Raw genomic sequence first — 25559 nt, 5'->3', positions numbered from 1 at the left:
CTGCCTTCCTTATATGAATCTTGGAAATATGCAATGGGTTAATTCATGGAAAGTTATTAGAATAGTGCCTGTCACATAACGAGCATTCAATAAAGTTCTAATGATTACTATTATTGAATGTAACACTGGAATTGTGAAACACTCCTTGACATTTGGTTAACCTGACTTTTTAAAATTTACGTACCAACAAATGCTTGAAAACCCAGACTCCCAAAGGCAGGCAGTGGTATACTAAATCACCACTCCCAAAGCCTACTGACAAGAGTTAGTGAATGTGAGATGTCAAAGAATGCCACCATTCTCCAAGGGTTTAACAGCTGGATCAACACTGCATCCTTTTCTTTTTTTTCTCAAGTCCCTGAGGAAAACAACGTCAAGGTTTCCTTCACAAATGGCTTGTTCCCAAAGAAGGACCATGAATCCATACTCTGTTTTCATGTTTTGCTGAGCAGAAGTTACCCTCAAAAGCAGACAGTAGGAGTGGTGACAGTGGGCATCCTAGTCTCGTTCCTGTTCTTCAGGGGAATGCTTCTAGCTCTTGCCCATTCAGTATGATGTTGACTGTGGATCTATTATAGATGGCTATTATTACTTTGAGGTATAGTCCTTTGATGCCTAGTTTGTTGAGGGTTTTTAGCATGAAGAGATGTTGGATTTTATCGAAAGCTGTATTCACATCTACTGGTCTCTGCAGATTTCTGCTGCTGAAAACTCAGCATGACTCTGTCACTCCCAAGCCACACAAACATTTCTTCCAGCAGAAGAAGGTTTGCAGACTTGTCCACCCACGTCTCCTCTTGTAGAAGTCAGAGTGGCTAAAAATGCCCACTCTTCAGCAACATCTATAATGGTGAATTGAAAGGTTTACCTCACTCACATGGCCAAAAATATCTGATTAAGTAAGCCAAGTCATGAATGAATTCCTCTTTCTCTGTTTTGTGAGTTTTCCTTTCCTTTCAAAGAAAAAAAAAAGTAGAACTTCATTCTGAAGTTCAGTCAAGTACTTCAAGCCTTATCCTTTGGAGAGCCAGTGAACTCCTGTGTAGTCGAAGCAGCTTTCTGTTCTGCTCCATTTCATAAAAAATCCTCCTGAGAAGGCAGTGACTCAAGGCCTGGCTCTGATGAAATCACAGGCTGTCAAAGCAGGCTTTCAGGACCATTGCATTCTTTGACATCAATGCATGCTGACATAGAAAGTCCCAGCCACAGCGACAGGTGGGCCTTCTTGCTTCATGAAACCTACAAAACCAGAAGTATTGCCAGAGAAAGCAGATGCTGCATCTGTGCACAGATAGCCTTGACATTCCTTTCCGTCAAAATTTAGCTTGGCAAACGAACTGTCTGCCATTTTGAAAACTCTGAAATTTCTCAAAGGGTTTGCAGTATAACAATTCTTCTTGGATGGTGACAATACGCAGGTACAGACGTCAATAGGAGCTGTGTTGCACTAAAACTATCACTAGTAGTTCATGCAATGAGGTTTTTTTGTTTGTTTGTTTTTCGTTTTGAGACTGAGTCTCGCTCTGCCACCCAGGCTGGAGTGCAATGGCGCGATCTCGGCTCACTGCAACCTCCACCTCCTGGGTTCACGCCATTCTCCTGCCTCAGCCTCCCTACAGGCTGGGACTACAGGCGCCCACCACCACGCCTGGCTAATTTTTTGTATTTTTAGTAGAGACAGGGTTTAATCATGTTAGCCAGGATGGTCTCAATCTCCTGATCTCGTGATCCGCCCGCCTCGGCCTCCCAAAGTGCTGGGATTACAGGCGTGAGCCACCATGCCTGGCCGCAATGAGTTTTAAGAGAAATGGCACTGCTGCCAATTCTTTCCATGACCTGCTTCAAAACACCAAAAGACAGGTGAGCTACTCTAGAAATCACGTCACTTGACACAGGAACTGCTTAATCTCCTTCCTCTGCTCCAGGCCACAACTTAGCTCAGGCATGTCTAAGTTATGCAGCATCACCAAGTTCTCTCCTGCCACAGTGACTTCTTTTGCTTGGCAATGCAATAAGCAATTTTGAAGGGTATTCCAAAACAAGGCTATTGTATTAGGGTAAATCTGAGTTTTCAAAAATTTTCAGTCTTTTCAAGTCAAGCCTTCTTCTCATAAATAAGGTCCCCTCTCCCTTATGTATATTCTGGAGGTGGATGCTCCTTCCCCTTTGCAGATGTCATGCAACATTGACAAGAGGCCTATCATTGTAGGCTAAATGTCTGCTTACGAAAGTAAAACTAAAGATTATGGAAGCTTCACAATATACTTTTTTCACTGACATTTTCAACTTAAGCTAAGATCAAATAAACACAAAAAGATGTGTATAATCATAAAGGTAAGTTACAGTTTCATAAACTCCTTTCAAATGGAACATATTCCAGATACTATAGCAGTAGACATAACATAGTGACATGAAAACTGCAATTACCCAGACATACATAGTAGCACCTCATGCCATCCCAATCCTTTAGAGTAGAATAATGCCTTAATATAATTTAAGAAAAATAATTTGTTTCCACAGAAGATAGTTTTCAAAATAAAAAAAGAGACTTGGCTAGGTGCGATGGCTCATGCCTGTAATGCCAGCACTTTGGGAAGCCAAGGCGAGTGGATCACCTGAGGTCAGGAGTTCGAGACCAGCCTGGCCAATAGGGCAAAACCCTGTCTCCACTAAAAATACAAAAATTGGCCGGGCGTGGTGGCAGGTGCCTGTAATCCCAGCTGCTCAGGAGGCTGAGGCAGGAGAATCACTTGAACCTGGAAGGCAAAGACTGCAGTGAGCTGAGATCACACCATTGCACTCTAGCCTGGGCAACAAGAGCGAAACTCTGAAAGAAAAGAAAAAGAAAAGGAAAAGGAAAAGGAAAAGAAGGAAGGAAGGAAGGAAGGAAGGAAGGAAGGAAGGAAGGAAGGAAGGAAGGCAAGGAAGGAAGGAAGGAGGGAGGGAGGGAGGAGGGGAGGGGAAGAAGGAAGGGGAAGGAAGGAAGGAGGAGGAGGTAAGGAAGGAGGGAAGGAAGGAGGAAGGAAGGAAGGAAGGCAATGGAAGGAAGCAAGGGAAGGAAGGAAGGAAGGAAGGAAGGAAGGAAGGAGGAAGGAAGGAAGGAAGGAAGAAGGAAGGAAGAAGGGAGGGGCGGGAGGGGGAGTGAGGGAGGGAGGGGAAAAGAAGGGAAAGAAGGAAGGGAAAGGAAGGAAGAAGGGAAAGAAAGGAAGGAAGAAGGCAAGAAAGAAGGAAGAAGGGAAAGAAGGAAGAAGGAGGAGGAGGGGAGGGAGGGAGGGAAGGAAGGAAGGAAGGGAGGGAGGGAGGGAGGGAGGGAAAGGAAGGAAGGGAAAGGAAGGAAGGGGAAGGAAGGAAGAAAGGAAAGAAGGGAGGAAGGGAGGGAGGAAAAGGAAAGAAGGAAGGAAGTGAGGGAGGGAGGGGTGCAGGGAGAAAGGGAGGGAAGGAAGGAGCAAAACTCCATCCCAAAAAAAGAAAGAAAGGAAAGGAAAAAGAAAGGAAAGGAAAGGAAGAAAGAAACTTTGACTCTGTCTATGGCAAAGTAACTGATACTAACTATAAAAATTGGATAGAGTAACTACAATAACAAAAGCACAGCAATTTAAAGACAGAAAACAACCAAAGAACCCAGGATTTGGGGGCCCAAGATGCCAGAAAGAGGATAAATGTGCTGAGGTGAACTCTGCATTTGGTATTGTTTCGTCTTCTGACAACACAAAGTGCTGACAGAGATGCTGGACAACTGAAACTCTCACAGAGTGCCAATAGGAATGTGAAATGATACAATCACTTTTTACCTAGGTAATGGCCTGATAGGTGCAGCAAACCACCATGGCACACATTACCTATATAACAAACCTGCATATCCTGCACATGTATCCCACAACTTAAAATTTTAAAAAATAATATTTAAAAAACAAAGAAAGCAAGCAGTTTGGCAGTATCTATTAAGCTAAATATACACATATCTTATAAGCCAGCAATTTCACTCACACATATTGCATCCAAGGAAAATGAGAGTTTATGTCTAACAAAAGGCATGTTCAAGGATGTTTGTGGCATCACTATTCATAATAGCTCCAAACCAGAAACCCAAAATATCCATCACCATTGAAAAAGATAAATAAAATATGATCTACTCACACAATGAATGGAATACTACACAAAAATGAAAAAGGAAAAACTCCTGCTACACACAAAAACATGATAAATCTCACATATATAATGTTAAGTGAAAGAAGCCAGACAAAACGTACACATTTTATGATTCTATTTATATAAAGTTCAAAAACAGACAAAACTACCTATGGTGATAGAACCGTGGTTACATTTGTACATAGCTGATGACTTGGAGGGGGCATGAGGTAGGCTTCTGGGGTGCTGGTAAGTTTTATATCTTGATCCAGATGGTGGCTACATTGTTTGCTTTGTAAAAATACACTGAGTTATACCCTTAAGATTTGTGTACCTGATTATATGCACTTTTAAAAATTTCTTTAAAAGATAATAGACTTTAACAGATTATCATTTAATGCAAATGTAATAACAATATAGAGATTACTGCATATTTATTTTTATTTATTTTATTTATTATTTATTATTTTTGAGACGGAGTCTCGCCCTGTCGCCCAGGCTGGAGTGCAATGGTGCGATCTTGGCTCACTGCAACCTCCGCCTCCCAGGTTCAAGCTTCAACCTCCCAAGTAGCTGGGATTACACATGCGTGCCTCCACGCCCAGCTAATTTTTGTATTTTTAGTAGAGACAGGGTTTCACTATGTTGGCCAGGCTAGTCTCAAACTCCTGACCTCGTGATCCACCCGCCTTGGCCTTCCAAAGTGCTGGGATTACAGGTGTGAACCACTGTGCCCGGCCCAATTATTGCATATTTAGAAGAAAAATGTATGACAACAATACTGTAAAGAATAGGAGGGAGGTAAATAGACACACACTGTTGTAAATGTCTTAAATTATACATAAAATGGTATATTATTACTTGAAAGTAGGTTATGATAAATTTAAAATATACACTAAAAACCCTAAACCAACCACTAAAAGAAATTACATTTTGTAAGCCAATAAAGAGGTTAAGGTGGAACCATGAAGTGTGCTCAATCAATTAAAAAGAAGTCAGAATAAGAAGGAAAGGAGAACAACAAATAGTGTGAACTTACTTTTTTTTTTTTTGAGAGAGAGTCTTGCTCTGTCACCCAGACTTGAGTGTAGTGGGGCAATCATGGCTCACTGAAGCCTCAACCTCCTGGGTTCAAGTGATCCTCCCACCTCAGCCTCCTGTAGCTGAGACTATAGGCATGCACCACCACGCCCAGCTAAGTTTTGTTTTGTTTTGTAGAGACAGAGTCTCACTATGTTAGGCTCAAGCAATCCTCCTACCTCAGCCTCCCAAAGTGTTGGGATTATAGGTGTGAGCTACCACACCTGGCCTGAACTTACTTTTTTCTCAAGTTCACACCAAACATTTACCAAGATTGACCACATTCTTAGCCACTAATCTTAATAAATTTAAATTAAGTCATACAAAGTATGTTCTCTAACTACAATGGAATTAGAAATCAATAGCAGAGGCTGGGCACAGTGGATCACCTGAGGTAAGGAATTCGAGACCAGCCTGACCAACATGGCGAAACCCCATCTCTACTAAAAATACAAAAAAAAATTAGCCAGAGGTGGTGGTGCATGCCTGTAACCCAGCTACTCAGGAGGCTGACACAGGAGAATCGCTTGAACCCGGGAGGCGAAGGTTGCAGTGAGCCGAGATCGTGCCATTGCACTCCAGCCTGGGCAACAAGAGCAAAAGAAGGGAAGAGCAAAAGGAAAAGAAGGGAAAGGGAAAGGGAAAGGGAAAGGGAAAGGGAAAGGGAAGAGAGATGAGACGAGACGAGATGAGACAAGACAAGACAATAAATCAATAGCAGGAATATACCTAGCGATTCCTCAAATATTTGGAAACTAATAACACATCTTTAATAGTTCATGGGTCAAAAAGTAATCAAAAGGAAAATTAGAAAGTATTTTAATTTAATGGAAATGAAGGCCCAAAATATCAAAACGTGTGGGAGCAAACCTAGAGCAGCACTTAGAAGAAAATTTATAGCATTAGATAACTACAGTAGATATGAAGAAAGTGCTCAAATCATTGACTTCAGCTTCTACTTTAAGAAACTATAAAAGAGCCGGGCGCGGTGGCTCAAGCCTATAATCCCAGCACTTTGGGAGGCCGAGACGGGCGGATCACGAGGTCAGGAGATGGAGACCATCCTGGCTAACACGGTGAAACCCCGTCTCTACTAAAAAATACAAAAAAAAAAAAACACTAGCCGGGCGAGGTGGCGGGCGCCTGTGGTCCCAGCTACTTGGGAGGCTGAGGCAGGAGAATAGCGTAAACCTGGGAGGCGGAGCTTGCAGTGAGCTGAGATCCGGCTGCTGCACTCCAGCCTGGGCGACAGAGCAAGACTCCGTCTCAAAAAAAAAAAAAAAAAAAAAAAAAAGAAACTATAAAAGAAAAGAAAATTAAACCCAAAGCAAGCAGAAGAAAGAATATGAAAAGAAATCAATGGATCAGAAAACAGAATAGCCATAGAAAAAATAATGAAACCAAAAGCTCTCCTTGAAATCAATAAAATTAGTAAATTTTAGCTGGGCTGATCAGGGGGAAAAAAGCAAAGAGATACAAATTACCAACATGAGGAATGAGAGCAGGCAACATCATGACAGATCCTACAGATATTAAAAGAATAATAAGGGGCCAGGCGCGGTGGCTCAAGCCTGTAATCCCAGCACTTTGGGAGGCCGAGGCGGGCGGATCACGAGGTCAGGAGATCGAGACCATCCTGGCTAACACGGTGAAACCCCGTCTCTACTAAAAAAATACAAAAAACTAGCCGGGCGAGGTGGCGGGCGCCTGTAGTCCCAGCTACTCGGGAGGCTGAGGCAGGAGAATGGCGTAAACCCGGGAGGCGGAGTTTGCAGTGAGCTGAGATCTGGCCACTGCACTCCAGCCTGGGTGACAGAGCGAGACTCCTTCTCAAAAAAAAAAAAAAAAAAAAAAAAAAAGAATAATAAGGGAATATTATGAACAACTTCATGGGAATAAATTTAACAACTTAGATAAAATGCACAGGCTCACTGAAAAACACCACCAAAACTCACTAAAAAAGAAAAAGATAACCTGAATAGTTAGAGAAATTAAACTTGTGGTTTAAAAGCTTTTCACAATGATCTAGCAATCACTTTCATTGGTATTTACCCAAATGGGTTGAAAACTTGTATTCACAGAGAAATCTGCCCATGAATCTTTATAGAAGCTTTATTCATAATTGCCGAAACTTGGAAGCAATCAAGATATTCCTCAGTAGGTGAATGGATAAACTGTGGTATATGCAAACAATAAATTATTATTCAGCACTAAAAAGAAATGAGCTATCAAGCCATGAAAAGACATGAAGAAAACATAAATGCTTATTACTAAATGAAAGAAGCCAATCTGAAAAGGCTACATACTATATGATTCTAACTATAAAACATTCTGGAAAAGGTAAAACTATGGAGATAGTAAAAAGACCAGTGGTGCCAAGGGTTAAGAGAGAGGAAGAGATGAATAGGTGGGGCACAGAGGATTTTTAGACTAGTAAAACTATTCTGTATGACACTATAATGGTAGATGCATGTGATTACACATTTGTGAAAACTGAAAAATGTACACCACCATGAATTAACTCTAATGAAAACTATGGACCTTGGGCGATGATGCTGTATCAGTGTAGGGCCATCAATTTTCACAAATCCACCACTCTGGGGGAGGATGCCGATAGTGGGGGAGGCTGTGCATGTATGGGGTCAGGAGATATATGGGAATTCTCTGTACTTTCTGCTCAATTTTGCTAGAAACATAAAACTGTTCTTAAAAATAAAGTCTATTTAAAAGAAAAAAAAACTTTTCACAGAGAAAACTCCAGATCTAGGTGGCTCTACTGGTAATATCTACCAAATATTTAATAAAGACTCATACTAATTCTATACAAACTCTTCTAGAAAACTGAAAAGGAAGGAATACTTCTCAACTCATTTTGTGAGGGCAGTATTATGCTGATACCAAAACCAGACAAAACCTTCACAGGAAAAGAAAAATATGGATCAACATTCCCCATTATGAACACAGATGCAGAAATTCTAAACAAAATTTTAACAAATCAAATCCAACAATATAAAAAAAGATAATTAATTCATCATGACCAAGTGAGGTTTACCACAGGAATACAAGGTTGGTTTAATATTCAAAAATCAATGTAATTCTCTAGAGTAACAGACTAAAAAAGAAAAACCATATGATTATCTCAATAGATGCAGGAAAAGCATTTGATAAAACTCAAATATCCATTCCAGATTAAACTCTTAGTAAATGAGGAATACAAGGAAATTTCCTCAACCTGATAAAAAGGCATCTATGAAAAACCTACTGCTAACATATATCATCCTTAATGAGTAAAGACCACTTTTCTTCTAAGATCAGTACCACACCAAGGATATCTGCTCTCATCACTTCTATCCAACATTGTACTAGAGGCTATAGCCCATGCAACAAGGCAAGAAAAAGAAACAATAGCATCCAGTTCAGGAAGAAACAAGACTGTCATTATTCACAGAGACATCATCATCTGTGTAGAAAATCCCACATATATTTGGCAAAAGATGTATAAGGCCTATACAGTGCAAACTATGTAACGTTACTAAATTAGAGAAGATCTACATACACGAGGTGATATACTGTGCTATGGGTCCTTAGTGTTATGAGTCCTTAATACATGGAGTTACATTGTGTTTCATGGTTCAGGTGATGCAGTATCATTAAAATGTCAATCCTCCCCAAATGGATCTACAGATTCAACACAATGACCATCAAAATCCCAGCAGACTTCTTTGGTAAAACTTAACAAGTTGATCCTAAAGTGCATATGGAAATGCCAAGGATTAGAACAGTCAGAACAATTTTGAAACAGAATAACAAACTTTAAGGACATACACTACCTAATTTCAAGAACAGTAGAAGGAGTGCAAGAGGAGGAAGAGATTGTAAAGAGGTATGAAAAAACTTTTGGGGTGATGGATATGTTCATTATATTGAGATGGCGATGGTTAAACAGATACATACATATCAAATTGTTGACTTTAGTATACACAGTTTATCATATGTAAATTATACCTCAATAATGCTGAAAATAATCTCATGCTGTCCTCGTGTCTTTTAACAGACACAGAAACTGAGACTCAGAGAGGCTAAGTGACTTGACCATGGTCACAAAGTCACAAAGATAGAAACCCAGGTCCTTCTCACTCCAGAGCCCAAGCTCTTAAGCTTTAAGCCATACAAGTAGAAATGCTTTTCTACACACTTGTCATTCATCAAACAAGTATTGACAAGTATTGATCCTGTCATGTACCAGACACTGCTTACTCACTGCTTGCCATAAGGGATATAGCAATGACAGACGACGTCCTACCCTTGGCAAGCTTTACATACTGCTGAGCCCAGAGCCCTTCTCAGCTTGACTTACTAGCACTGCTGATTGCTTTTCTCCTTATTACATCCCTGACTTCTCTCAAAAATTAAGAAACAATTTGTGACTTTCTGCCACGTACCAGGCTCATTCTAGGCCCCCTCTTACACAATCTTCTTAACTATCATAACACTATGAGATGGGAATCATTTCCACTTTACAGAGAAGAAAACGGAGATACAGAAAGATAAGGGAACTTGCCTATGATCACACAGCTACAGAGTAGCAGAGCCAAGTTTCAAATGCAGACCTTCCTGCCTCCAAAACTTATGATTCTCTGATCCTCTCACTACCCCAAACTTCCTGGGATCATGCAGTTGTTCCCATGACACGAGTTCAAACAAACCCTCTTTTCCTTGCAGACAAAAAAATCCCAACCAGGCGCCAAGTCCCCATGGATGAAAACAGCTGTTCACCAAAGGCTCTGTTTTGTGTTATTAATTCACTTAAAAGGAAATTTGGTTTCTAACCAACACTAATGTCATATCCATGCTCAAGAAGGAGGAAAAAAAATGAGTTTCGAAGTTGCAAAGTGTTGGATCAAATGTGCTGCTGGCCTGTGTGTGTAGCCAGTTTAGACTCCTGCCCCAGTAGCCTCTCCCCACCCTTCAGGCAGGTCTTTTCGTGCGGCTCAGAGAGGAACTCCAGCCCCTACTCTTATCTCCACCATGGAATGAAAGGAGTTGAGGGAATTCCTTTTCTACTCTGTTTCCATTGTGACAAGAAATTGTTAAAACAGACCAATTCCTAGAAAATGTGCAAATAATAAATGTGAACTCAGAGCGGTAACAAATTAGACAGCTGTTTAGCCTTTGGGTGCTAAGTAACAACAGCTCTAATGAGTCGTATGCTGGGAGTCATCCTTTCTATGCCTTGGCCCCAACTTGTGGACACCAAGACTGCCCCTACTACCTAATCCAGTTTTCTGAACAAAGAAAGGCAGAGAGCATACAAGTGGAAAGGATTCAAGGGATTTCAGTATTATTACTATTGCTACATCCTAAATGTATTTGACAAATAATAAACAACATCAGGCACTGCATTAGGTCACAGGAGTCAGGGATGAAGAGTACTGGCATGATCTCTGCATTACTGGAGTTCACAAACCGGGAGACAGACTTTGAACTCATAATTCAAACTTTTAAAAGTCGTAATATCTCAGTACGATGGTGAAAAGTGCCATATGTAAGAAGTGCCACATGTATGAGGTAGCTATGAGAGGGAACATGAGAAGAAGGAGCACTACCTCGGAGCTCTGACTGCTCGTCATCTCCCGGAGGCAGAGCAGAGCATTCCAGGCAGAAGGCACAACCTGTGCAGAGCTACTCAGACAGGAATGAACACCAGGGAGGCTGTGGTGTGCACACAAAGTGGTGAACTGGAGCAGGAGAGAGTCAGGAGGTCTGCTGCTGGCCTATTTCACAGAACCTGGGAGGCTGCATGAACGTGGGGCTGCATGAGGGGGATCTGCACCCTAGAAGCAGTGGGGAGCCACAGAGGGCTCTAAACAGGGCAGGGACATGGTCAGACTTTGGCTTTAGAAAGATGTCTCTGGTTCCAAAGAGGAGGCTGGGGGATGGAACTTAATGTGGGGAGACGTGAAAAGGCTGCTGCCATCATTCAGAGGAGGGGTGGCAGTAGATTGGGCTAGGGTAGTGTAGCAGAGAGAAACGGTCTGAGAAAACTGCCCAGCATGTGACCTGAGAGAGGGGTTTTAATGATGTCAGTGAAACCGATCTCCACTTTACAAACGACTGCCTGCTGGCCACGTTATTCCCTCTCCGAGGGCCAAACACTGTGATTCCAAGGAGCAGCAAAGACACACAGGGTTTGTCCAACGTCCAACACTGACCTCGGCTTTCTGGAATGCCTGCTTCTTCAGAGCAGGCAAACAGCATCCAGACAAAAGGCCAGAGGGTCAGGTTCCTGGACCCACAGGCAGTGTTTTCCTGAACTGCAACGTGTCATGTGGCCTGGAGGAAACTGTGGACTTCTGCAGGGAGGCTTCCATGCCGGCAGGCCAGCCTTTCTGTAAACCAGAAAGGGACCCAGCAGAGGCTGGTCAAGTCAAGCTCAAGCAAGGTCTCAAGCTCCAGCTTGATACAGGGAAGGGTGAACTCGAATCCCTCTAGAGTAAGTGTCCCACAGGAACATGTCTTTTATCTGAAGAATACCTCCTTTGTCCCAAAACATTTCTGTTAATGCTGCTCCCACCTCCTCACTCTAACCAGAACTGCCTTTTCCTTAAAACACACTTCAGAGGAACTTAGCAGGTTCCCTCCAGGGCCACAGACAATGAGGAAGAGGGAGAGGACCAGCAGGCCTACTCAGACCACCCCTGGCCTGCCTTCCACTAACACTGAGCACCTGGTCTGTGCCTCAAACCTAGGAGTAGATACTGGGGATGTTCTGGTTCCTCGCCTCCAAGGTCCACAGTCCAGACCCACAGCTTGTCTTCTGGGAGGCCCAAGCTGGGTCCTGACACCTCTACTTCCCCTCCATGCTGCTGTCTGCTCTCCCACCATGATGCTCCCTTGCCTATAGCTCTGGCTTGAGTCTTCCCCTCCTCCCATTCTCCTGTTGTTACCTCCACACACTTCACTAAACTTCTCACTTCTGGGTGCCTCCATGCCTCAATCTCCTCTGCTCCACAAAGGCACCGCCATCACACCTTCAAGCACGGAGCCGCCCCACCTCAAAGACCCTGAACTCTGAAATCCTCCTCCCGCCATTATTTCCTGGCTTCCCTCCCCTTCCCCTAACCAAATCTGTGCTTTGCCCTCTTCTTGACTTTTGGTCCTTCAGCGATGATGATGATGATGATAAGATGGGGTCTTGCTATGTCTCCCAGGCTGGCCTCAAACTCCTAGGCTCAAGTGGTCCTCCCACCTTGGCCTCCTGAGTCCTTCAGCCTTCTTTCAGGCCATCAGCTGTCTCTGGCCCTTCTGGCCTCCCTCCCTCCAAACAAAACATTGCTGATCACCCTGCTTGACTTAAATAGGCCTCCTCCTATCTCCAGAGCCACTTTCTCTGCATCCTTCCTTGCCCCCTGTTCTTCCTTCTGCTCCCTAAGTAGACAGCCCACTTTTCTTCAGGCACACTTACAGCCTGCTTCCTCTCATCTTGGCCCTCGCAGCAGCCTCACAACCAGTGTAACATCAGGCCCTGCCCTTCTCTCCAGTGTGACCACCTTGCCTCATGCAGACTACGGCAAAATCCTCCTAACTAGTCTCCCTGACTACAGTTGGTTCTGTCTCACTTGAAATGAATGTCCTAAAACACAAATCTGTTCATGGCGCACCCCTTTTAAAATCCTTCAGAGGGCTGGGTATGGTGGCATACACCTGTAGTCCCAGCTACTTGGGAGGCTAAGGCAGGAGGATTGCTTCAGCCCAGGAGTTTGAGGCTGCAGTGAGCTATGATCATGCCATTGCACTTTAGCCTGGGCAACATAGAAAGACTTTGTCTCTATTTTTTGTTTTTTTTTTTTTTTAGTATCTCAGTGAATGCCCAGGGCTAACAAGATAAAACTCAAACTCCTTAGTCAGGCACATCTAAGCCTCCCTTCCAAGCCTCATTGCCCTCTCCTGCCAACTCAAACTGCCTGGCCCAACCTGGCTCTCTTGACACGTGTCCATGCTCCTCAAAGATGCCAGGCCTTGTATGTGAAGGTTTCAGTGCAAGGCCTCCGAATCTCTCACCCCCCCGCCCCACCCGCCAGGCTTGAGGCTCTTCCTTTCTTGCCACTTCCTTTGCTGCTGACCTCACCATTGGCCCTTGTATTTCCTGGCCACTCATCCTCTGGATTTTGGTCCTGATCTTGCAAGAGAGACCTAGATACATTTCTTCCTCCATGACAGACTTCCACTGTTCTCCAAACACCCACATGCAACTGAATCTTTCTGCTTTTGCAATGCTCTTGGCCACCCCGTTCTCCTGGCTTCCTTATTCAAACATCCCCTTCTGTGGGACACGCTTCTTGCGTTCCGCCCATTCCCACCGTCACTCTCTCCTTGATACGCTAGCCCCCCAACCCCTGAATACTTCTTGATTACTATTTATTTACACATCTGCCTGACTCAGGTTGGATTGTGCTGAGGTCCCCTTCATCACCTCTCCAGCATTTAGCACAGTAGATTGATGAATGAGTGAAGGCACGGCTGACTACTGGGAAATGTGACAGTGGGGATGGAACAATGTTGGCAGGGGCAGCGAGAACACTGGAAAAAACACGGCCACTTAGGAAAGCTTTCCACCTCACTGAAATTGGTACCCACTGCCCAATGCCCCAGCTGCCAGTCGGCAAGGGAATGAAACACTGACTTCTGGTAAGCCTTTGGCGTGTACCAATATCCCTGGCAATGATGCCCTGGCAGAGCACAGAACTGAGGGAAGGGCAGGTTCTCCTTTTCTTCTCTCAAGAACACCAGGCACCAAAAGCTAAGCACATCACCTGTCTTTTCAAAGACATTTTGCCTGAAATTCCCTTTCCAACTGCCCCCAACTCCCCAAATCACCAATAAGATATGATCTCTTTCAGCCTTCAAGGCCTAGTGATAATGTGCCAACCCCAAGACTGAGTGAGTTCCCCACATGATGTTTACAGGGCCCCTAGGGCACCATGGTGTATGTCTTGTTCTAGACCTCAGTCTCCCAGCTATCCAGGGCACCAGGATACGGACCTAGGTCTGAAGGATCCCAGGTACCATGCTCTTAAACACTCTGCCACTCAGGTATCACCTCCTCTGGGGCACTGACTCCTGCACAGGCATCACTGAATATTCTGAGCAGCAACCTCCCATCTATAACCCACAGTGCCTATTCAAACTATACATTGGTGAAATGATAGCCACGCATAACTAGGAACTTGCTTTGTACAGGCACCGTACTAAGTTCTTATATGCCCAGTTGTAAGGTAAAAGCTATGATTTCCACCCCCCACCAACTTTACACATGAGAAAATCGAGGCATAAAGAAAATACATGACTTGTCCTAAGTCTCCAAGCTAGACGGGTGAGGCTGGGACTCAACCTCAGCTTCATCAGATCAAAGTTCATGCTCTTCAAGCTGTGTGGCTTTAATAGATCCAGCAGCTCAGCTGTGACAGAACCCTGGGTTGAATAAAGCACAGGCTGTGCCCATTTTCCGCACATTCTAAGAATAGCAGTTCCCCCTTGATGCTGCTCCATGTTAAAACTAATGACAAAAAGAGTTCTGACATTTAGACCAGCCTCTGAGAACTGCTGTGCCTTCAATTCCATAGGCTGAGAACTGGGCATACTGACAGATTTGGCAAGGAGTTCTGGTAGAGACAAAACACCACCCTGAAAACATACCCTTTTAGAAGGCTGCTGCCACCAGGACCTTCAGACAGACCTCCTTTACAATGCAGCCCCTACCCCGAGCCCTTGCAGCCAGGAATCCACCCAGGAATCCACCCTGCAACCCAATCCACCACAGTGGCAATGGGGCTCTAGGCCACAACTTGTAAGTTCAACACAGCTGTGAGACATTATTGCTACAAAGCTATATCTGCATTAATACACCAATTTTTGATAAAGTTGGTTACTCGTTAGAGTCACCAGGGGACAGGGTAGTTATGGTTCCGTATTTGTAACTTCCATTTTCCTTACTCTCTGCCAATCCTTAACTCACCGTCTGCCTGGCTTCCTCTAAGCCCTGAAATGATGTTCTTTGTGGTCCCCCCTGCAGAAACCAGCAGAAGTCATGAAAAGCCACAGCTCCACCCTCAGTTATCAACTGCATTTGGAAACGTGAATCTTCAAAAGGCTGAGCTCAACAGGAAACACCCTTGCTTTGTGGGAAGTGGTTACACCGCAAAACAGACACCCTGGTAATACTGCTCCTTTGATTGGCACACCCCCCCCCCGCTTGGCAGTGTGCCTCAACACGGTCAGATAATGTTCTCCTGTGGCGCTTCCCCTATTCAGGCATCCATTCACCCTCCACTCATTCAACAAATATTTACTACGTACTGTGTTCCAGGTACTGGGATTATGACAGGGTATCTCAGTATGCAGACCCTCTAGAACCAAGTTAGCATAACCCTCCTTTTCTGTCCTGGTGCTTCCAAAGACCTTTAAGGGAAAAGTCCAGCAGGGAGGCCTACTTGGGTATACAAGTAGTAGGAAAGAGAGAAGACAAGACGTAAAAGAACTAACTGCAAGAAAATGTTAAACTTTGACCAGCAGTCTACTGATTAGTAGTAATACTGCTGTGATCATTTTTAAATTATTTGACATATATATGATGGGATAATACAAAAAAGTAACTAATGTTGCTAGGAACCAAAATTGTCATTGTAAAATAAAATATATAAATATCAAGGGAATTAAGTAACAACTCTATAATGTTAGATTTGAATTAGAAAGATCAGTATTATATTTTTATAAGATAATGTAGTGTAACGAACAATCTTCAAATCTCAGATGCTTACAACAACATTTATTTCATGCTCATAGGTCTGTAGATGATGCAGCTCAGCTCAGCTCTGCCAGGTTGGCTTTGGCTTGTCTCAGGGTGGAATCTAGACTTCGAGTCAGTTCAGGTCAACTGTAATGTCCTCATGTGGGGACTGAAGATAAACAAGCAACAGTTACCGGTACATCATGGAGAAGGGAAGTTCCAAGACAGCTGGCCGAGGCTTGCCATGCCTCTCACCAGCTCAGCTCAGATCTGTACACTGCCATGCTGCCCACATTCCATGGGCAAAACCGAGTCACAGGGCCAAGCCCAAAGTCAATAGGGTGGAGAGATATACACCACCCACAGTGAAGGTATGACAAGGTGTGAGGAGAGAAGGAAGAATTATGGAGAAATAATATCATCTACCCTAACTATGAACTCATGACTCCTTCCTTTTAAAAAATAACTATTTACCACTTCTACTTCTGTCCATGGCAAAGGCCTAAAAGCAACGGCAACCCAGTAATACTGAGTAGTCTTCACCCAGATTATGGTTTCTAAATAATATTCCCCACTAAAAGAAACCCCCTGAAGGAATGCCTAATTCCAGGTCTGCAACAGAAAGCATACAACATAACACTGGGGAGCTTGTTGGGCCAAAAAGTATGGGAAGCGATCAAAAATGAATGGGATCATGTTAAAAAGACACAGGAGCCAACATAAAAGGGATCCTACTGGTCAAAGACAGGACAATTGGTATACCAAAAACAATGGTGACTATAACTGACTGAAACACACACAGGATGTATAATAAACATCCATGAGTTCATTATGATGGAGGAGAGAGACTGCTCACCAAAAACAAAAACAAAGCAGTTACACACCCACAAGTCACCATTAAAGGTAAGTGGGGCACCAGCTGTTTACTCGAAAATTGATAATTAAAAGGAAAGAATTAAATATGTACAAGTAGCCCTAGCTGACGAGGAAATATTCTTCTTAAGAATTTCAGCTATAAGAGTCAGGTGTGGCAGCTCATGCTTGTAATTTCAGCTACTGGGGAGGCTGAGGCAGGATAACTGCTTGAGGCCAGGAGTCCAAGACCAGCCTGGACAACACAGTGATATCATGTCTCTTCAAATATTTTTTTTAAATTAGCCAAGCATGGTGGCACACATATGTAGTCCTAGATACTCAGGAGGCTGAGGCAGAGGATGGCTTAAGCCCACGAGTTTGAGGCTGCAGAGAGCTATGTCCACACCACTGCATTAGAGCCCAGGTGACATAGCAAGACTCTGTCTCTGAAAAAGAAAAAAAAAAGAAAGACAGAGAAAAGTCACCATTTTGCTAGGCCGAATAAAATACTCAATTGAGGCAAAGATCATTGACAGATGAAATAATTAGGTAAAAGGTAGATTGTGAACTTTACAATGAAGGAATAAAACAGTCACCACCTGAACCCATCAATAAATCTTCACATGACAAAGAGCAAAACAACTGGATGTCTCCTGATGTGATATGTGATACCAAGTACCCAGCACCACCTAGGACACATTCTTTCCAAAAAGACTGACCCAAAATCCAATCAAGCCTCTTGGGTTAACTTCTAGTTGAAAGAAAATAGGCAACAAGTGAACAAGTTAAGCCACCAAGAGGAAGCAGAATATTTACAATTTAGAATATTACACAGTGCAACTTTCAGTAAGTTAAGTGCATGAGGGAGGAGAGGGAGGATGGACTACACTAGCGTCAAAAGGAATTTGAGAAACATAACAACCAACCAAATGCAATGTACAGGCCCTGGAATTGTCACTGCTGTTAGCGGGTTTTGTTTTTGAGACAACTGGGGAAATTTGAAATTTCCCCAATTTGATCCTAAAGAATTATTGCTAATTTTGTTAGGTGTGAAAATGCTATTGTGATTATGGTAGAAAATAACTTTTTAAAGAGCTACATCTGAAGTTTGAAGGAGGGAAATAATAGGATGTTAGGCATTTGCTTTCAAAGACTTCCAGGAATAAATAAAAAAAGAAAAAAAGAGGTAAATGAAGCAAATATGGCAATTGTTGGATCTAGGTAACAGGTATACAGAGGTTCATTTTACCACTCTTCCTATATAAATTCAGTATGTGTATACACATATCTATTTGAAATTGTTAACAATAAGAAATATTTAAAAAGAATAGGGCTGGGCGCATGGCTCACGCCTGTAATTACAGCACTTTGGGGGGCCAAGGCGGGCGGATCACCTGAGGTCAGGAGTTCGAGACCAGCCTGGCCAACATGGCGAAACCCTGTCTCTACTAAAAACACAAAAATTAGCCAGCTGTCATGGGGGGGTTCCTGTAATCCCAGCTACTTGAGAAGCTGAGGCAGGAGAATTGTTTGAACCCGGGAGGAGAAGGTTGCAGTGAGCTGAGATCACGCCACTGCACTCCAGCCTGGGTAACAAGAGCGAAACTCCATCTCAAAAAAGAAAAAAAAAAAAAAGAAGAAGAAGAAATATTTTAAAAGAATACGAAGGAGAGGAAGGGGAACTGAGAGGCAGAACATAGGAGAACAGCAGGGCAGGGGGCTGAGGCAGGAAGGCATGTATCCTAGGGCAAGCCACAGACTGACACAAAGGGACACTGGTGGGTGACAGCCATAGTCACAGCCGCTACAACAACAACAACAAAAGTAATAACAGCAGTAAACTCTGAACTCCTACTGCCAGGGTCCACACCTTGCTCCCATTACATACCTACTCCCATTACCACACAGCTCAGGCAGTTACATTACCTCTCTGTGCCTAAGTTTCTACATCTATAAATGAAATAATAATTGCATCTGCCAGGGTAAATTGAGGGTTAAATGAGGTAACACATATAAAGTCTTTAACCACTCAACAAAATGCCTGGTATGCACTACACATTCAAAAATGGTTGACGTTGTTTTACTAGGTGCCAGCCTCTGTGCTAAGTACTCTATATGCATTATCTCATTTCCTTCTCCAAATAACCCTATGAGGGATGTACTCTTACTATCCCCACTCTATGAACAAGGAAACCAAAACTCAGAGAGGTAACATGACTTACCCAAGGTCACATAGCTGGGGCACTGGCAAAGGCAGAACTGTGAAAGTTACGGAGTTAGACTACCTGTATTTGACCTTCTGACCTGAGGCCTGTGGTAAGCAGTCTCCAAGGGGTCCCCCACTTCCTACTTGCTGGTGTCCAGCTCTTGTATAGTGCCCCCCTTGGTGAAGAGGGCCGATCTGTGATACTAATAGAATACCTGTGAAAATTGACAGTATGTGAATTCTGAGCCAGGTCATGAAAGTCATTGTTGGCTCCTGTCTTGTTCTCTCGGGTCACTCATTCTAGGAGAAGTCAACTGCCATGCCATGAGGACACTCAGTGGCTCTATGAACAGTTGCACATGGCAAGGAATGGAAGATTCCTGCCAACAGCCAGGCATTGTGCATGACACCTTGGAAGCAGACTTTCCACCCCCAGTCAAACCTTCAGATGACTACAGTCCCAGCCAACATCTTGTCTACAACCTCCTGAGAGACCCTAAGCCAGGACCACCCAGCTAAGCCACTCTTGGATTCTTCACCCACAGAGACTGAGACAGATAAATGCTTATTATTTTAAGCTGCTAAGTGTGGGAGTGATTTGTTACATAGCAATAGAGGACTAATACAGTAATCATGGACTAAGTTATAATATTTAACACGTCTGAGCTTTAGCTTCCTCATATATAAAACAAAGACAATAACAGCAGGTACATCATAAGATTGTGATGAGGATTAAATGAGACCCTACATCTAAGGAGCCTAGCCTAGAGCCCGCACACAGTAAATGCTCAGGAAAACGTAAACGGCCCAGGCTACCGAGCAACAGTCCACATTAGCACCCACCTCTTTTCAAACCTGTGCACAGTGAGCCACTGGGCCTTCAGGGCTTAGGTCAGAGGGCTAGGGAGCCAAGCAAGGACACAGAGGCAAGGGTCTGCATGGGCAAGGGTGTTGCCCACCACTCCAACACTGGGAGCTGCCCTCCAGACAAGCACCAGAAACTCAAGGACCCCCATGGCAGGGAGGGCTTTAGAAGCCTTTATGTTTAAATCTCCCCTACTCCTCCATGAATGCAAGTCTTCTTGGCCACACTCTCTGTGCATGCTAATCCCACTAGCTGGAACATTCTTCTTCCAGAACCATCCCTAATACCATCCAAAAGTATCCAGGTCTCACCATAACTCCTTATAGCTTGTTCAAAGCGTTTCAGATCTCCAAGGACAAAAATCATGTCCCCCAGGAACCTTCTTTTTTCAAGCTAAATACCCCCAGCTCCTCATTAATAAGCACAGAGTTGGCAAACAGCATGATGGGAAAGCAGAAACCTGAGCCAGGGTGGAAAAATGAACAGCTAGGAAGTGGCTGATGCCTTCCAGGACAACTCCAGAAGTCCAAATCACCATATCTAAACCTAGCCAGGATCAATTATCCAGTTGTGAAGGATCTGAACAGCCTAGGAAGGACTCATAAACTATATTGCTTACACAGTGGAGGCCTGGTAAGATGGCTGTTTGCACACCAAAAGAGGTAAGAGCCCACTGTGCAGTGCAGGCGTCGGGCTACGCCCACATGCAACAGGGGCTGAGAGCTTGAGCTCTAGGCTCAGGGCTCAGACAGGCCTGGTTCAAGTCCTGGCCACAGGGTCCATGGTTAATATTCTTCTTCTTATCTCTGTGGGCTGAATTAAGGGTAATCTTAGTAACTAGGCAAGAAAAAATCTTTAGAAAATTAGGATTTCACAAAGCAAATTTCTGTCAGTCTTACAATCACTATAAAAGACAACTAGAAATTTGAAAGTTAGGATTTCACAAAGCAAACTGCTATCGGTCTCAAAATCACTACATCCCTGGTTCTCATCCAACTGGAACCCACGAGGGTGCCCAGTCAAAAGCAGATTCCTGAGTCCCACTCTAAACCTAAGCATTTAGAATCTCTAAGGATGAAGCCTAGGCATTTGTAATTTTTTAAAAATAATTCCCAAGTGGATTCTGATGCACCGCCAGGGTTGAAAGGCACTGGTCTACAAGTTTCCTGATCTCCTGGGAGCCTAGGTCACTCACAGCACCCATCTTGCTCTCAGAGGCTGGCCTCTGCATACTTACAATTATACTTTATTCATGCCCTTCCAACTCTGGGGTGGTCCAGCCACAACATGGCAAGCATCCCCAAGAGGAAAATTTTCAGTTTTCAGTCTGCTAACGATAATAACATCAGCAAAAAAGCTGGGGCAGCTCCCAGGGTGCTTCCTTTGACCACAGTTTTGACAATGAGGAACAAACTCTTCCATTTTTAGCTAACACGTTATAGATCCAAAATGTTCAAGTTTGGGGTTTCTCTAGATACCTCAAAGCAACTAGTTCTGAATCCTCACTCTGCCTCAAAATTACCTGGGAAACTTTTACAAAATAGGGCTGATTAGGTTTCAGACTCCCATCAAGAGATTCAAGTTCAGATTCAATGGTCTGTGGGGGATTGTGGGGGAGTGTGGGGGAGGGGCTCTGGGTACCCCCATGTTTCCAAGACTGTCCAGGTGATTCTGATGTGCAGCCACAATTAAGAACCACCGCTACAAGCTACAGTCTTGAAAACAAAACATCTCCACTCTAACGTCTTGTCACAACTTGAACTAAGATATGTATTGAGGAGGTACCTTCCAAACTGCAGCGCCCTGAGGTTCTTGGTCTGGCCTTGGTTATGCCTCTGAAGAGGAAGAAGCCCCCACCCACTTCTCTCCTTCCAGCAGCCTGGCAATGATTCCAGTCTCCTGGGCACATGCAGGTTCAGGGCTCACAGCAGGTGGGCTGCCCTCCTTGATGTTGGGATGAAGAATAAAGCCCTAAATGTCTAAACTGCTCCAGATCAGAGCTAAGCAGAGAATATAATCAGAAATAGCTTCAGTTGAGAACCAAGGCAACCATCACACACCTATTCTACCAAAAGGCTCCAAGAGGCAGTGATTTGATGTTGTTTTTTTATTAGAAAGAATGGATCATACCACATTAGAACAAAACAGAAAAAGAATGGAAGTCAGCCAATTCAAAAAAAGCAAACAAAGCTCTGTTCTCCAACCCTAATGAACACAACACACACAGACACAAGCACACACACACACACAATAATACAATACAAATAACTGCCACGTCTTCACATAAATGCTGAACAAAGCTAGTGGTACTAGTTTCCTCCTACTCTTCAATAGACTAGGTACCAGCTCTCAGAAGGCTTGAACACTGTGACTTTGTGTTAAGATATGCTCTTTGTCAAAGTCTAAACAGTCACAGTTCTGTAAGAAGAAATGCATTAAGTTAAGAGTATTCTGGAATTCACACCCTAGTTGCAGCACTTTTTGATCTATCTCCGCAACCACACTCCTCTCCTCTGAGGTCTGAACCTCACTCACAAGGCTGGGTCCCTCAGTGTTTGCCCATGTTGACCACATACTCTTGGCCTTAGGTGACTGGATCAGCACTGGACACACTACTATGCTGGCCTGGACTGAAATCTGCTGGTCCCAGTCTGGGGTGGTGACTTAAATGGAGATTATGTAAACGTGGGCCCTTTGGAAAGGCCAAATCAGGTCAAATCAGACAAGAAAGCAGGAGAGAGAAGGAGAGGTAAAAGTAGAGCAGGAAGTAGGCACTGCCTGTGTCCTGGTGGCTTTCTGGGCGCCTGAACTCACTCCATGAATTCTGTAAAGTGCCCCTTTATCCTTGTAATAAATTCTTCTTCAGCCTATTCAGCTACCTTTTTTTTTTTTTTTTTTTTTTCTTGAGACAGAATCTCGCTCTTTTGCCCAGTCTGGAATGCAATGGCACAATTATGGCTCGCTGCAACCTTCGCCTCCCAGGTTCAAGCAATTCTCCTGCCTCAGTCTCCCTATTCGGCCACTTTGAAATGGATTTTTGTTTACCTGATCTCACGCGCACACACATACACACACCCTGGGTAAAATAACCAAAACCTTGTTATCAATTGCCAAACATTTCCAGGAATTTTTTTAATACCAAAATCAACTGTTTACACTTTATTGAATATGCTGTTTCTAAAAATGTACATATGCTTTTTTTTTTTTTTTTGACACTATTTTGCTCAGGCTGGTCTCAAACCCCTGGTCTCAAGCAATCCTCCTACCTAGGCCTCCCAAAGTGCTGGGATTACAGGTGTGAGCCACCACACCTGACCAATATATGCTTTCAATGTAAATATGTACGTTTGCTACGGCAACTGGTTTCAAAAACAGAAACAAGGCAACCACCAGAATTTGGGATCAACAAAAAGAGAACTTTCTAGAAAAATGTTCCCTCACATCACTTCTTGAAAGTAAACATTTTCAGCAGGAGGAGCCCGGGAAAAGGAATGAGGGTGTCAAGACCTGACTCTCAGGTGTGGAGTCCTGTGGGTACCAACTGCTCCCAGCCCTGCCAGAGTAGCCCAGACAGGAGACATTCTCTGGAAAATCCAAATACTGGGCTCAAAAACACGAGCACCATCAAGAATAGAATGAGGTTTAAATAGATAACATGCATTTATAGAGCCCTCAAGAGAGAAACTGAGAAACGGAGTCACTCTTAACAGTGGCTGACTAAATCCTCGCTGCCCACCCACAGCATTAATAGAAGAGTATAAAGACAAAGTACAGACCTCCGGTTGGATAGCTTTAAACACAGGTATATCCATTAAAGTAATCTGGCTCTGCAACAAAAGAGAATCAATTTTAGAAAATACTGTGCATCAAAGATAACTGTCATGTTACTTTATACAGAGTCATATATATTCATAAAAATTATACTTTCCGCTTTGAGATAAAAAACAAGACAGCATACAGTAAAAAATTGGATACATTTCTGAAATGCCTCTCCCATCCCATCCCCCTCTTCATAAATCCTGATCCACACCCTTCTTTCTTGAATGTGAGATGAATGTGAGAATTTAGGAATTGATAAAAGCTGTTTGGAGGGTGGGTGTGGGAGAAAAGGGAAGTTTTATTTGGAAATTTTCATACCATTTGAATTTTTATTTCAAGCATGAACTACTTTTGTAATTTTTAAAAGTTGTAGAAACAATACTCAAAATTAGAATACTAAACAGAAACACTATTACTATAAATTCATTTTAAAGTTGTGGCTTATAGAAATTATATTTTTCTTCTGAAGTCACTGATACTGCCCCTAAATTATATGGTAGAGTGCTATTCAAGATGCACCCACAGACCAGCACGGGACCACAAACTGTTTATTCCACCAGCCCACAATGAGAGAAGTACAGAAGCTGAGAGCAAGCATTTGGAACTTGCATAGCATTTTTTTACATGACCATGACATTTCCATTATACATATTTTAAGTATCTGTCCTCAAATTATTGGAAATGGAAAAAACTAGTACTTCATCACAGCCAGCTTTAAGAGGCAGCAATGTCATCAATAGAGAAGACACACATCAGGTTAAAAGCCTGCACCCATCATAAGAACCTCATCTGGTGACAGTAAGAGGAAGCATCATGCTGACCATTTTTCAGACCAAGGCATGAACTGAACTGACTTGACATGATCCACCTACCTCCGTGTCACATGGGATGCCAGATGTCAGTTAAGAGATGTCTCTGTGACATGCCAGGGAGAGGAGAGCTGAAGGCCTTTGGATGCCTTTAATGTGAGAAGACACTCTGTCCATTGAACACAGGCCATCCAGGATGACATGATACAGGGAACAAATGGGCTCTGGAGTCTACAGGGCTTGGGTGTGTGTCTGGACACTGTCACTAAACGGCAATGTTCTCTTTGACACACAATCTCTCTCAGTCAGGTACCACATCTAGGAAATGACAATAATCCCTATTTTATGGGATCTTGGTGAAAATTCAAGACAAGAGGTAGCGTTCCTGGCACCTGACAGATGCTCAATAAATACATAAGAGAGTGTGTTTATGTGTGTATATCTGAGTGTGTGTGTGTGAGAGTATATGGTGTTTGTGACTGAGTATAAGTGTGTAAATGTGTGTATGTGTGAGCGTGTACATGTGTGCATATGAAAGTGTATGTGTGTGTGAGAGAGAGAATGTGTGTGTGTGTGTGTGTGTGTGTGTGTGTGTGTGTGTGTGTGTGTCAAAACGGAAGCCACAAAGATGGGCTCATGTACTGGCATGTGAACTTATGGTTCCTGACCAATACATAAGCTAGCAAATAAGGGACCATTAATTTGGTTGAATATCCATGCACTGAGGTTGCTCTGAAGAACATGTTAAAAATTCACTGAGCCAGCAAAAACCCTTGTATTAAGAATATATTGGAGAAAAATGGCAAATACACTCGAAGGTGGTCCAAGGTCACTGGGTTCCTGAGAAGCACGGGATACAGGCCAAAGCAGACCATCCTCAGGCAGAGTGGAGAAGAAAACATGCAGCTGGCTTCAGTGGAGAGCCTCTTAGTCCTCTCCCAGGAGCTAGTGTTCCCCATGGAAACAGGGGTGAAATGCTGCCACTAATGGAAGCCTGGCTGAGAGGTGGGA

General features: G+C 43.4%; 1 protein-coding gene across 1 annotated transcript in view; it reads right to left on the bottom strand.

Moving 5' to 3' along the window:
* The window catches only part of RALGPS1 (Ral GEF with PH domain and SH3 binding motif 1), a 315889-nt gene that overhangs the window by 229846 nt on the left and 60484 nt on the right, over positions 1-25559 (bottom strand). Inside the window, 1 exon segment of the mRNA XM_030919367.1 lies at positions 23697-23747. Coding sequence (XP_030775227.1) covers positions 23697-23747 — 51 coding nt within the window.

Source organism: Rhinopithecus roxellana, chromosome 16 (assembly GCF_007565055.1).
Source record: "Rhinopithecus roxellana isolate Shanxi Qingling chromosome 16, ASM756505v1, whole genome shotgun sequence".
Taxonomy (NCBI): domain Eukaryota; kingdom Metazoa; phylum Chordata; class Mammalia; order Primates; family Cercopithecidae; genus Rhinopithecus; species Rhinopithecus roxellana.
This window is presented reverse-complemented; position numbering and strand designations above follow the sequence as displayed.